The sequence below is a fragment of the Typopeltis vanoorti genome, chromosome 6 (assembly GCF_054136105.1).
Source record: "Typopeltis vanoorti isolate ZY-2024b chromosome 6, IOZ_Tvanoo_1.0, whole genome shotgun sequence".
Classification (NCBI taxonomy): Eukaryota; Metazoa; Arthropoda; class Arachnida; order Uropygi; family Thelyphonidae; genus Typopeltis; species Typopeltis vanoorti.
In genome coordinates, this window is record NC_143554.1 from 19,023,574 (window position 1) to 19,039,174 (window position 15,601).

Genomic DNA, 15,601 nt, shown 5'->3' on the forward strand with positions numbered 1-15,601 from the left:
TTATTATTATTACGTGACACCTTCAGGGAGTCCAAAGACTCCCTGGAGGAGTCTGGTAAAAATTATTTTACTAAAAGATTTATTTTTTAATTTAAAAATGAATTTATTTTACTAAAAAATATTAAAAATTATCAGTCACTTATTTAGCAAACTTAGTCTGTCAGTGAAGTAGTATTTGCATTTGAATAAGTTCTTTTTTCTTAAAAAAAATATTACTTTATTATTATTATTATTATTATTATTATTATTATTATTATTATTATTATTATTGCTGAGTTGGTAAGTGATGAAGATAAAGTAATTTTAATTTATAATTGCATTTAACAAACATCGCGAGAATGCGAAAGAATATATACCTATAAGCCGCCGTAGCGCAATTGGAAGAATAGCGGAACATGCGCCCTTCGATTGGAAAAGACCTGGGTTTGATCCTCGTCGTGACGAAGTGAATCATTATATGGGCTTTATCAGTTGAAGGTGAGTTAGCCGATCTCATATGGTGGTAGTAGGGTTTTTTTCTCTCGGAAACTCGGGTTTTTCATCTCGTGTACAGGCAAATCGGCCTTCAGAACACATGCAATTTACAGACAAAAAATACTGTTGTTGGTGGGCGATAGACGGCGTTGATAGTATCAGTGTCGTAGGCTAGTTAAGTAGTAGAGAGGATGAGATGTATTTAGCGAAGTAGAGTGTGCGCTTCCACGATGAGGCGTTATACTCCCTGGAGGTGTCACGTAATAATAATAATAACTGTTATCACGTGACACCTCCAAGGAGTCGGATTCATCGTGGAATGGCACATTACTCCGCGAAACACACTCACCGTCTCCTACTTAATTCTCCAACCATACAACAACACTCCTTGGCCGATTTGTCAGCATCTGGGATAAAAACCCGAATTTCTGGGAACGAAAACCCTGCAACCCCTGTGTGAGATCGGCGCCCTTCAATTGAAAAAGCCGATCTAAAGGTTACTCCCGTCACGATGAAAATCGAACTCGTGTCTTTTACAATCGAGGGGAATAAATCTGCTGTTGTTCTTCCAATTGTGGTACGGGGGCACTTAAAAATAATGTCAGGTAAACCGTCACCACCTACATGTTATATGCACAAGCAATGTACTACGACTACTATCTGCCGATTTTGACCACATGAAACTTCAAGACTGCACTGTATGTTTATTAGATCTAGCAGTAAATTCTTTGCAGCAGTAATACTTAATAAGAATTTTAATGAGATGTTAAAATTTGAATTTTAGCCTCAGCATCTAAATTTAAATCATCTCCAACTGCTGGGTTTTTATGTTAAGTATATGGATCGTCGTAAATAAAGTGGCAGTGAAATGAGCCTAAAGAACTTCTGACTTCAGGAATAATTGAAATGGGATAAAATGCATTTATTGTTTACTGAAAACTGAAATATAAGGTGGAAAAATTAAATTTTTATTTTTGCTGATAACTTGGAGAAATTTATTATTATTATTATTATTTCTGATACCTCCAAGGAGTATCATTACTGTTCTTTTATGCGAATATTTTGCTTAAACATTTGTTTTTGTGACTAATGCAGAAGTACAGCATACCTAACATGGTGAAAAATTTGATTTCACTGTGTCATAATTGATTAAAAAGGGTGCGGAGAGATACCTTCAGCAGAAATTAATGTTGTATTCATTCACAGATAACGCTTCCGTGGAGACAATTTAATAATTCCCAGTAATAGAGAATGGATCTCGCGAACTCTCGTCCACGGTTCTGAAGATAACAAATAAAAGAATTCATCATGAGATAACCTGTGCGAAGCTTTGGATAACTTGTTAAAAACCAAACCGCACCGTTTCTTCTTTCGAAATTGATGCTGCTCTTAAAAATATTTAAGAACGAAAAATTTACTGATGTTGACATCAATACATTATCACGGTGGCAAATGATTTTCTAAGCTGTAATTAGTTGGTGGTTTTTAACCATAATTAACATCACGGCCCCCAAGTAATTAGCGCATGGCGATCGTTAGGGTTAAGTCATTTGCTTGCTAGGGCGTTCGCTTGTTCAGCAACTCAGTTCTTAAAATTCCTGGATATAATTTATTAATTGGAGACGTGCTAAAGACGGCTGTGGGTTTTTAGAGTTTTGTTATATTAGATTGGTTAGTTTGTTTTTTATTTTTTTTTCCCGCTGTGTATTTCTTTGAAGGTTAAGTAAAACTTTGGAAATGAGTTCAAGCGTTCATTTTTTTTATTGCTTTCTATAGGATATAGTTAACTTAATTGTTGTTATTCATTTTATATTATGAAATACTTCACATTGTATAGATAAAAGTTTATAATAAGCGTGTAAAGTTTAACTTTGTACCTTTCAATAGGAAATGTAGTTTGTATGAAGGATCATTAAGTGCATATCCAGGCTACTTTTAAGAAAGGAGTGGAATTCATGTTGATTTTTTTAATCATGTTTTAGTGATTATTATTTCATGGCACTTCCATGGAGTCCAAGGATTCATTGCAGGACACTGCACCACACAATCCAACATCCACACTAATAATCCTTCATCTACACACACACACACACACACACCTTACCATTTGTAAGCTATCTGTTTCTTACTATTAGTAATTTATATATGTGTGTGTGTATATATATATATAGTGAAGCCTGTGGGCTATCCATAACTATAGAATAGCACATATGCCACATTAAATAACTTTTTTTATTATGTAAATATTTCATCTTGTGTATCATAAGCCATCATCAGTATAACTGATGAACAACAATAGGAATCGAATTAAAAAAAACAGTAGTGTGCATCCTTAATTTGGAATCCTTTAGCTTAATCCACAAACACATGCTGTATACGTAGAGAGATTCCAAATTAAACATGCACACTACTGTTTTTTGAATTCGATTCCTATTGTTCGTTAGTTGTACTAATGATATCTTATAATATGTAAGACAAAATATTTACATAATAAAAAAGTTATTTGGTGGCATACATGTTATTCTATAGTTATTAGTAATATTATCTGTTAATTGCATGTGTTATCTAGCAGATTTGCCTGTATTCTGAATGCAAGGTTGACATATATCAACCACACACACACACACCAGAGGCCCCAAAACCTATAGCACAAAAGTGCTGTGTGTGTGTGTATATATATATATATAGTGATTAGGAAGAACTGAAGAATCCATTAATGTATTCTTAAAGAGTTGGGATTTTTATTGATTGGTAAATAGTATGGAGAAAGACTGTTCCAAAGGATAGAGCTTATGTGGAATGAAGGAAAGTGATGAGCAGTTAGTTCTGAATTGGGAGCCAAACTGTATATGAATATTGACCAGTAGTTACCTATTTTCATATATGATTACAGAAATGACTGACCAGTTCAGCTGAGTAGCATCCATTGTATAAAAATGACATAATGCAGAAACAGAGCATCTATGAGAAAACAGTTGGAAGGGATCAATGAGAAAAGGGGAGGATAATCAATTCTAAGGTTGGGTGGATTTGGGATTTATAAAATCTTGAAGCATCATTTAGGAGTAGGAGGAAAAGAGTACCAAGATTTGTGGAGGCTGAAGAGGCTATGGACATGATGTGGTTATGATAAGATGAGCTAGATTTGAAAGTCAAGCCACGAAGAGAAAACTGATCTTTGTTATTAAGCAGAATGTGATCAAAAGTGATGGAGACTGATGCATGGTCTTTCCTTAAGGAAATAAGACAGGATTATGTTTTTCTGGCATTAAAATTCACTAGATTATTGTTATCCCAATTGAGAATGTTAAGAGAATCAGTTTTTAAGCAGTGTCCACAGAACTCGAAGCTTGAGTCATCTGAGGCAATATAAGGCTTTGTAAATGAAGAAGAGAAATGGAGTATATTGCCATTAGCAGAGCTGTGAGTAGGATTAAATGTCTAGAGTGGTTTAACAAAGTATGGTATTGTTTTAGTCCATTTTGATCCATTGTAACACATGTAAATGTACTGCATCTATATGTCAAATCTCACTTCAGTAGAGGTAGTGTGTGCTGTACTGTTGCGTATCATCCACAAAAAAAAAAAAAAAAAAAACACTGTGTGTGTGTATTTAGTATAAGGATACGTTACTTTTCATGTAATAACCCAAGTTAGATTTAATTATTATTATTATTTTTATTTTTTATTTTTTTAGAAGGATTAAAGGTAAGATTTTAGAAAACATGTATCAAGCTAAAGTTTTAAAAAAGCCATCAGTTATTTTTACTGACTAACCAAATGTACTGGCTGCTCTGACTAATGTATTTTAACTTTTCTTCTAATTTTAACTTTTCTCCAAGAGAAAAACAGATGAAGAAGACAATATCAGAGAACAATGAATCCAGTAGATAAGAGGCAGTTAACAGAGCAACAAACCAGGTTTGGTATGCTCTAAAGCAGAGGTCGGCAGTGCAGTGTTTAGTGCTCCCTCAGAGAAATTATTGTAAACTGCTTTGGAGCTTGCAGCGTAGAAAAAACACTGCAAATATAATACATGATGGTACAAATTAAGTGAATATTGAATTCAACATTATTTCATAGCCGAATATAGAAACTACAAGAGTTTCGTGCCAAATATATAGAAACTAAAAGTTTCGACGGATGCAAGCATAAGTAGTGCCTTATGGGCAACTCGTAATAAAGGTGGAGCAAGCTCCAGATCTCTTTCTTTAGTAATTTTCCGTAAATGTAAAGCACATCTTCTAGAGGGACATGTATGATAAATATTGAATCCAACATTATTTCATAGACAAATATAGAAACTACAAGAGTTTCGTGCCGAATATATAGAAACTAAAAGTTTCAGCGTATGCAAGCATAAGCAGTGACTTATGGGCAACTCGTAGTAAAGGAGCAAGCTCCAGACCTTGTGAGCACCTTGCTTTATCAATCATAATGGCAAATGTATTTGTTTATTATGCAATAATATTGTGGCTATTTCTAAAAAAAGTAATATAGAAAGACATTTCAAAACCATTCATGCCAATTGTAATTTTAAGTTTAATTATTTAAATCAGGAGGAGTCAACAATGCAGCACCTGCGAGCGTCATGGTGTCTGCAGTATTGCGCCCTTCATATTAAAAAGGTTGCCAACCACCGCTCTAAAGGATCAACAAAACCAACAAAATATATACTAAACATGGAGGATTAGTCATTGTGGAGAATGATCAAATCACTTCGTTCGAAGCGTTACACACTTCCTCCAATCCATGGTGAATATAGAGTCACCTACAGCTTAGAAAAACAATGCAGCCCCAGTTATATCAATATAGATATAAACTTCATAAGAAAAATCCACACCCAAGTGTGTAAAATAACTCAAAACGCCTCTTTCCAGTTCAACAACAAATGTGTGTCGCCAGCAGAGATACATCAAATCATAAGAAAACTAAACAACAAAAATGCTCAGAGTCTGGATGGAATAACGAATAAGGCACTCAAGCTACTCCCCCATAAAGGGGTTATGCATCTGGTAGCCATCACTAATGCCATTCTTTGGCTAAATTATTTCCCAGAGTGATGGAAGCTTGTGGATGTCTTTCTAATTCCAAAATCTGGAAAAAATACACACTTTCCTGAGAATTATAGATTGATCAGCCTTCTGTCATGTGTAGGAAATATAGCCGAATGTGCTATACTCACACTGATTCAAGAGGCAGCAGATATCAACCACATCACCACTTCATACAAGACGAGTAATTCGGCTTTTGGAAATATCACTCCACAATGCTGCAAATTTACAGAGTCGTTGAATGCATCACACAAGGGTACAAATGGCACCAACATTCTGGTGCAGTCTTCCTGGATATCACACAAGCATTTGATAGAAAAGGCATTATGGTCTAATTTTTAAGCTACACTTAGTTGGAATCTCATTACCACTAGTTCTGCTCATCAAATCATACCTAAATAACAGAAAATTTAAAATAAAACTCAGTGGAATCAGATCCACAGAGAGGAGAGTCACGGCTGGAGTCCCTCAAGGCTCTCTGCTATCTCCCCTACTCTTCTCAATATACATGACAGATTTCCTCAAATTGTCCCCATCCATCATGGCCCTCTGTGCCGATGACACAATTATCATAGCCATATCCCTCCATCCACATCTGTCCACAAACAAGCAGCAGAGAGCAGTCAACGAATTAGAGAATTGGTACACCAAATGGCGTATCGCAATTAATCCAGGAAGAAGCTCTGCTGTACTCTTTGCCAGACGTAAAGCAGAACCGAACACAAGCATACAAATGTTTAGAAAAATCATCCCTTCGCACAACTCTACCAAATATCTAGGAGTTCATCTTAATAAATGCCTGAATTTCAAAAATATATATTTGAATACAGCTATATCCACAATGTGGATATAGCTGTACCATAGTACGGCTATATCCATTTTTGAATAGGAACAGCTTCCTAAATATAAACATCAAAATTCTCCTCTGCAAATCTGTGATAAGATCTCAACTAACTTATGCTTCACCAACCTGGGGACACACAACTAAAAGAAACATCAACAGATTACAAACGATACAGAACAAATGCCTAAGCATGGCATTTAATGCCCCTTGGTTCATCAGAAACCTCCAGTTACACCAAGAAGCCAACCTTCCAGATATCAAGACTTACAATGTAGGCATTGCAGAAAAATTCTTCGCAATCACAGATAATCACTCAAATCAGCTAATTTGACAGGCAGTGGACTACAAATCCTCAGATCATTTCAAACATAAAAAACCGAAATCCTCCATCGCTAGAGAAAGCCAATACAGCTTACAATGCTCACAATGAGTGGGTAAATTACCCACAATAATCCCCCTCATTCACAAGCTAAAATCAGATGAAGGGATGAAGAGTCAAGGACTCGGTCCATCTCCCAAAGAAGTTCCAACCTTGATATCTCTCCCAGGTCTGGCTCTCACTGATGAGACTTCAATAAAGGTTGGAACTGGTCTTGGTAGTGACCCTTCCCATTATGCATTGGGGATATGCATTGCATTATGGGACACATACTAAGGCAAGTGATATGAAGTCATTAGCCTCTATATACAAGTAGCTTAGATGTGAATATATTTTGCGCAAAACTTTGTTTTGCTTCCTTTGGAAAAGGATTAAATCCAGGTACAGGTATCCCTTGCTTAACATGGGATTTGATTAACACAGCAAAATTAATTGCGACAATCCTTTTATATACACATCAAGAGTTTTAATTAACGCGCCTTTAAATTTACCATGCAAAAACATGCAAGCTTCGAGGAGTGTTCACTCGAAGACAGAAAGAAAGTCGTGAGCATGATGACATCATTCCTCCCACGAGAAGTAACTTAGCTTTCAAAGCTCTTTTGCTTTTAGATAACACATCTGATCATCCAAATTCTCTTAATGATCTGTGTGAGAATGTGAAAGTTTCATTTTTTCCACCAAATTCATCATTGCTAAAACCCATGGACATGGCTGTCATTGTAACTTTCAAAGCCTATTTTCTTAAAAAGATATTCTCAAAGGCAGTAGAAACAACAACGGGAGAAAATACGATTATGCTCCAAGAATTTTGGAAAATTTTAACATTAAACACGCAATTAAAAGCATTCATGACTCGTGGTAGCAAGTGTCTTCTAGCTGCTTGAGAGCTATTTGGAAAAACCTTTTGCCAGAATGCGCTAATGACTTAGGTGGTTTTCAGAATCCTGTGAACAACATGGTTGAAGAAATCCTTGCAATTGGTGAAGACCTTGGTTTTGATGGTGTTGATGTAGAAGATGTTAAAGAATTATTGGATTCAAATTCAAAAGATTTCAGTGACAACGATCTTCTTGAAATTGAATAACACACATGCATATGAAGACAGCGAACAAATGGAATGTGAAGATGAGGTTCCAAAAGAGATAACAATCAAAGAACTGGATGGAATATTTCGCAGTTTAGAATCGCTTAAGCAGCAAGTAATGGATATGGATCCAGATGTTAATCGAAGAATGCTTGTTTGCCGAGGTCTAAAGAGTCATTTTGCTTGTTATCGTAGAATTTATGCTGATAAGAAAAAACTAAAACTGTTCAAACGATTCTTGATAACTTTTTTTGAAAAAAAATTGAAAATTGCATTAACTAATGTAGGTACAAGCATTTATTAAACATTTACTTTGCATTCATTTTTTATCTTTCCTAAAAGAATGCCATATAAAACGAATTACTAATACAGTAATCGATTATGGACGAATTGTAATTTTTACCATTGATTATTATATTTGATATATGCGGTAACATTGAGGGATTAATTAATCACGTTAATCAAGGGATACCTCTATAAAATTTCTTGGCATCTTTAACTTATAATAAACCCAAGGTAAAAAACTTTCTACATCTTTTTTCCAGTATGTTATACAGGGAGAAATTTTTATTTCATTATACCTTGTGAATGCTATAATCTATCAAGCTTTACACAATCAGCTACCATTCTGTGTGTGTATGTGCGTGCGTGCACATGTGCACACCTTTTATGTGTATCCATCATCATTATTTTATTGATGTTGCCCAGAGAGAATGTACAGGATACTGTCATATGACAGCAGAAGATTTTCTTCAAGATTTTCTATTGATATTTTTTTCCAGATTGATTTATTTGTTAGCTCTCCAATCTAAGGTAGGTGCATGGAATAAATTAGCTCAGAGGGTGATAAGAAGTGAATGCACATAGTGAATGTATTTAAGGAGCAGTATGATAGACTGTGATGACTAAAGCAGACCTTCCACAATGAATCTCTTGATTCCATGGAGGTCCTCTGCTAATTTCAGAGTCATGATTTCTTAAGACTATGCAGTAGGAGGGAGAGTGCAGTGCCAGATTTGACATTGACTGATATGAGAATAGATGTATATGAATTGGAGTGCTTAAGATATTGCAGGTGGGATATCATCCTAAGTATTACCAGAATCTGCAAGGGAATTGGCAACTCCTCTAAGCAAGCTGTTTAAGTCTTAGCTCTGGGAAGGGGTGCCAATTGAGTGGATAGAGGACAATAGAGTCGTTCAAGAGAGGTAGTAAATTGAAGACACCCAGTATCTCTGGAGTGGTGATTAAGATACCAACTCCTCTGATAAAAGACAGAATTGAGGAATGGGTGGACAGGGATATTTTATACTTTATGGTGGATAGCCAGGGCCATACTTACACTTTTCCTGATGCATGCAGGCCTGAGGCACCAGTGTTCTGGGGCACCTAAATTGATCCTTTTGCCCCCCCCCCCCCAGCTAGAGTTTCATGCACCTGTGCATAAGTATGGCACTGGGGATAGCATGGTTTTGTAAAAGATCTTATATTAATAATTTACTAATTTTTTCTGATAAAGTTACAGTTGAGTTGAATGATGAAGGAAATGGCTACACAGTAACACTGCTGGATTTTGCAGACACATTTGACAAGATACCATGTGAAACTTGGTATCTATATAAATTAGAAACATAAATTTGAGCATCTGGGATTGGCGATACAGTTGGTGATATGGATAAGACAGTTATTGTAGAGTACTATATGGGGGGGGGGGGGGAATTAAAGCCAGGAGAAGACAAGTGATTAGTGATGTATCGCATTACTCTGTACTGGTGCTCCTGGTATTTAATTTGTACATCAGTAATATAGAAATTATTTAAGGGGAAATATCCAGTTGTTTTCTGATGATGCAAAATTGGGAAGATCAATAATCATTGAAGATGATATATCATCTTCAGGGACCATCACAAATAGATGATGTAAATAGTCCGGCAGTATGGGCAAAAGATAATGGCTGCTAGTTTAATATGGAAAAGTGTTAAGTAATGCACATTGAGAAGCATCACAAGCTGCTTACTTCATTGATGGAACTGAAGTACTGGAAATTGATGAGTCCAAATTTGAAGTGATAATCAACACTGAGTTGAATTTTAGAGGACATATTGCAAAGGTGACCAAAACAGCTGATCAGGTTACTTGTATGTCAAAGAACACACATCTGGACTACTGTACACAGATCTGAACACCTAGATTCTTTGCGTATGAGGCAGTAAAGAGAAAGAGGAGTGACTAAGATTGTGCATATCTATGGAATGTTACCTGTGATGACAAATTTTAGGTCTGAGGGTTAGTTGATAGGTGAGAAAAGATAAGATATGATATAAACATAAGTTATTAAATGCATTTTATAGGATTGACACAGAAGTAAGGTGAGAGAACAAGGGTATACCCCTGGAAATTGTGTAAGAGTTTGGTTAGCAAGGTTCTGAGGATTGGAATTTTTACTTGGAATGTAGTGAATGGTGGAAACTCTTCTGATTTTCCTTAGCAGGCTGTAGTGAGTGATTTCTAGCCTTTCATCAGCTATTTATTTTTTTCATCAAAATCTTAATTATCATATTACAGAAGTAACATACACAAAGATTTAAGTAGTAGTAATAAAACTTTTTTATAATGACTAGAATTATTGTTGCATAATTTTTTTCTTTTTTCTAGGAGAACGACCATATAAATGTCATCTTCCAGATTGTGGCCGTGCATTCATTCAGCTGTCCAATCTACAGCAACATCTAAGGAATCATGATAGTCAGATGGAACGAGCCAAGAACCGACCCTTTCACTGTAATATCTGTGGGAAAGGTTTTGCTTCAGAAAGTAGCCTAAGAACCCACAGATCTAAGGTAAAAAATTCATTATATTATATTTTAGATAATAATAATTTTATGAATAATACTGATATATAGGAAAATACAAATACAGGAATACCTCGATTATCGTGGTTTCGATTATTGCAATTCTCAATTTATCGCTGTCTGTAATTTGATACCAAAATTCCAATTATTGCTCTCCAAATTCCAATTATTGCAGCCGCGAGATGTAGCCCACTACATATGCAACCAGTTCGAGTCGCCACTCTCCAAGTATCACTCTCTTATAGTGCTTCATTTTTATCTGACGGTGCCTACTCACCAGTAACTGTCCGCCTTTGCCTGAAGTACATGTAGATATTTATTTCTATATCAAGTCTATATCAAGTCTACAGCTATCAAGGAGAAACATAGCATGATCAGTTTAGAAGATAAGTTGCATATGATAAATAAGTATGAAGCAGGCATAACCATAACCAAAGCCAAAATTGCAAGAGAGTACGGTCTAAATGAATCAACTGTTTGCCATATTTTAGACCACGCTGCAAACTGTAAGCAACTAGGACAAAGTGCATCGACCTCGTCTGGGTCCCAAACTACGAGAAACAGAAGCCATCTTATGATTGAAATGGAAACGCTATTGTCAGTGTGGATAGAAGATTGTAACCAAAAGAGAATTCCTCTTAGTCAAATGACTATAAAAACAAAAGCATTGAATTTGTTTGAAACTTTAAAAAAAAACAATTAGAAAGCGAAAATGATTCGGCGTCAGTAGTTGAAGAAACTTTCTCTGCAAGTTCAGGGTGGTTTGATCGGTTCAAAAAGCGATCGAGCATTCATAGTTTTTGTGTACAAGGTGAAATTGCAAGTGCCGATGAAAAAGCAGCAGCTAGTTTTCCTGGTGAATTGCAACAGATCATTGAAGAAGGAAATTATACCGATGATCAGATATTTAATGCTGACGAAACAGGCTTATTATGGAAAAAAATGCCCACTAAACATTTTTAGCAAAAAATGAAAAATCACAGCCTGGCTACAAGGTTTCGAAGAAGCATGTAACACTTTTACTATGTGGCAATGCTTCTGGAGATTACAAGATGAAGCCTCTCTTTATTTATCTTTCACAAAATCCTCGCCCGCTTAGAAGTTTAGATAACAATTTTCTCTCTGTTCATTGGAGATTCAATAGAAAAGCTTGGATGACAAAAACTATTTTTGAGGATTGGTTTAAAAACTGTTTTTGTCCTGAAGCTGAAAGGTACTGCAAGTCATTAAATCTTGATTTTGAAATCTTGATGATATTAGATAATGCACCTAGTCATCCAACAGCACTGAATGATTTGTGCAAAAATGTAGAAGTTATTTATTTACCACCTAATACCACTTCCATCATCCAACCAATGGATCAAGGTGTAATTGCATCCTTTTAGGCATATCACCTACGAAGAACTTTTTCACAAGCAATAGAAAAGACTACAGGAGATGAAGCTATGACTTTGACAGAATTCTGGAAGGCATTCAATATCAAAAATTGCATTGAGAATGTTAAGGAAGCAAGGAGTGAAGTAACATCTAGCAACCTGAGAGTGGCGTGGCAAAAGATTATTCCTCATTGTGCAAATGATTTTAAAAGATTTGAAAATGAAGTAACCCGTGTTATCAATGACATAACTAAGCTTGGCTTCGATCTAGGACTAAAAGAAATTGAAAAAGGTGATGTTCAGGACCTGCTTCAGTCATATGATAAGGAGCTGGATGATGAAGACCTAATTAACCTCGAGAGAGAATGTGCTTACGATGCTCAAATCGATGATACAATGAGCCACAACTACACCAAAGCCATCTACCGCCAACCACCACCACTAGTATTTTCACTGACAATCACAAACATCCATGCCCATGGCAGGATTCAAACCTACAGCCTTTTGGCTGGAGAGTGGATATGCTAACCATTTGGCCAACCAGGCCATTTATACTGGCATAAATCTTACCATGAACACTCAGTAGAGAAATACCTCTGTAATTCTCACATCCAGTTTTATTTCCCTTTTTATATATGGTTACTAAGAGAGCTCTAATCCAATCATCTAGAATTCATCCCTTTGTCCAGGCCTTCTGAACTATGCAGTGCATCCACTATAAGACTTTTATACCTTGATACTTGAACATTTCTGGTTGAATATCATCTACTCCATCTGCCTTTCCACATTTCAGGCTTTTGATGGTTTTTTCTACTTCAAGTATGGATATGCATTCCTGATTGCATGCTTGGTCACTATTTTTTACCAATGTGCTGTCACTGATCGTTTCATTTAGCAATTTTTCGAAGTAATTACTCCATATTTCAAGGATATCTTTTTCTCCAGTTTTCATGTCACCTTTATCATCTCTAATTCCTTTTACAGCACTCTTTCCTCCATTTCTGAGTTTCTTCAACAACCTCCAGAATATCTTGCCACCTTGTTGATATTTATTTTCTATGTTTTTACCAAAGTCTTCCCATGACTTTTGTTTAGCTAGTTTTACTTAGTTTTCTTACATTTGTCTCTGTATTCTCTAAGAGCACAAGCTGACGTATTTGCTAGGAATGTTTGATATGTTTTCTTCTTTTCCTTCACTGCCTCTTTAACTTCCTGTGTCTACCATGGAGTTCTGATTTTTCTATCCTTGCAGACAACCTCACCAGATGCCTCTCTGGCTGAATCAATCAATGTTTTCTTCAAGGCTTGCCACTGAATCTCCAAGGTTTGGTTCCTGTTTTGAAATTCTTTTATTTTTTTCTTGAATAATGTTTGTGTATTTTAGTCTACAGTTCACATCTGAGAGCTGCTCAACTTTTATTCGCTTTAAAATTTTCTTATATGCTCTTCTTTCTCATATTTGGTTCAGATTTTCTTCAGTAATGTTTGTATAGTTGTGTCTACAGTTTAATGTAAAAGTTGCTGAACTTTAATTCTTTTTAAAACTTTCTTACATACTGTTCTTTTACTTCATAGGATAAAATTTGAAATCACTTCCAATTTGAAATCCTCTGTAAACTCTTATATCTTGAGCCGGCACATGAAGATATTACTATCAGCAATGATTTTTTCAGTGAGACTTTTCTTATTTCTTGTGTCTTGTATTACAAACTTGTAATAGATTTGTTGCTGCTTGTTTGGATATGTCATGGGAATATATCACATGTAGAATATGAAAAGTATATTAGGATATGAGGAGTACCTTGACAAGCAGAAGTGAAAAGACGTATAGTTCCCTTGTATAAACCTTGATCATGCCTCATATGGACTACTGTGTGCAAATTCTGGGTGCCTGGTTTTCAAGGGGATGAAGATATCTTAGAGAAGGTTTAGGGAAGATAATTGTAGTATTTTGAGTACTCATTGTCAGTCTTCTAGAAAAGATTGACACTGAGTCAGTGTCTGGTTTCTGGAATGTGAGATGTGAAGACAGATTGAGGGAATTCAAATTTTAGAACCTTGTGAATAGAAGGAGACGGATGTGATCAAGACATATAAGTTGGTAAAGGAGTCGTTACCAAATTAATGTGGAGGAGTTTCTTCGTAAAGTAGAAAGAGACAAGAATAGAACAGGAAGGCATTCTTGAAAGCTGTATTAGGAGGGTGTGAGCAAGGGAATGAAAATCCAGGTTCTTTGCATGGAGAGTGGTTGGTGAGTTGAATACATTGCCTGAGAGAGAGAGAGAGAGAGGGAGTGGTGAGTGCAGAAACTGTGAATGGGTTTAATGTACACGTTGATGATAATGCTTAAGATTATGGACCCACCTGTGATGATTCTTTTGATTCAGTGGAGGTTTGGTGATGATAATAATAATAATATCATCTGCATAAAAATAGCTTTTTATAAATCCTTCAATTCTGACTGCTGACTCACTGCTTAAATATGAATTATATATTCCTCTATATAATAATATCCCATTGATGCTGTAAAATTATTGCATTTTGAACAGTTTTTCTTTCAGCTCCTTATCATATACCTTTTCTAAATTCACAAGTGATCCTTCTTTTATGTGTTTGCGGTTTCTTGGTATTTATCAGGTCTTTACAAACCTCTGTTTGGCATGAACCTTGTTTCTTTGATCTTCCTCAAGATTCTCTTCAATTTTTTTTTAGCCTCTTAAGTGTGCTTGCATTAATCTTATTTAGAATAGTCAGTGGATGAATTCCTCTGTAATTAATACATTCAATACGAAGTCAAATTCTGGAATTTGGCCTTCTGAACCATGTCATTTGAATTAGGAAATACAGTCAGTCTAAATCTTTTATATATCCTTATTTGAGCATATCTGATTTTGAATATCATCTACTCCAGCTGCCTATCCAAATTTAGATATCTGTCAGCATTTTCAACCTCCACTGTTTAATGGCTTTTTAAAAATGATTATTTAAGCTATTTAGAATATCTCTACATTCACTTTTTTGGTCACCTTATCAATTCTAATTCCTTTCATAGTGTTCTTTTTCATCCATTTCTAAGCTTGTTCAGTAACTTCCAGAACATTTTATTACTTTATATTTTTCTTCTGTATTCTCTTCTTCAGACCATCCATAGCCCAGTTTGTATAGGTGAAGCCCTTATGTTGGAAAGACCTGGATTTGATTCCCATCCAGGACATGAGGAACTGTCTCTTTCAACTAAAGGTGAGCTAGTCAGTCTCATATGGAGGTAGAGAGTTTTCATCACTCAGGACAGGAAAACCGGCCCCATGAGCAGACACATCTACAGACATAGGACACTCCTGAATAAGTATTAACCAATTGTAGGATTTCGGTTTCGAATACCTATAGTTGAAGTGTGGGTCTGTGCCTATGAGCGTAAATTAACAATTCTTCTTTCCATGTAAAAGTAGTTAATTGAAATCATAGGTACTCACTGTCTTCTTATGAATTTGATTAACCACTTTTATGCATTGCAAGGACTTGTCATACAAATGCA

General features: G+C 35.6%; 1 protein-coding gene across 1 annotated transcript in view; it reads left to right on the top strand.

Annotated features, from left to right (window-relative positions):
- LOC150105317 (uncharacterized) overlaps positions 1 to 15,601 on the top strand; it is a 512,354-nt gene that overhangs the window by 340,893 nt on the left and 155,860 nt on the right. Inside the window, exon 5 of the mRNA XM_090393928.1 lies at positions 10,494 to 10,678. Coding sequence (XP_090250054.1) covers positions 10,494 to 10,678 — 185 coding nt within the window. The remainder of the gene's footprint in view (positions 1 to 10,493; positions 10,679 to 15,601) is intronic.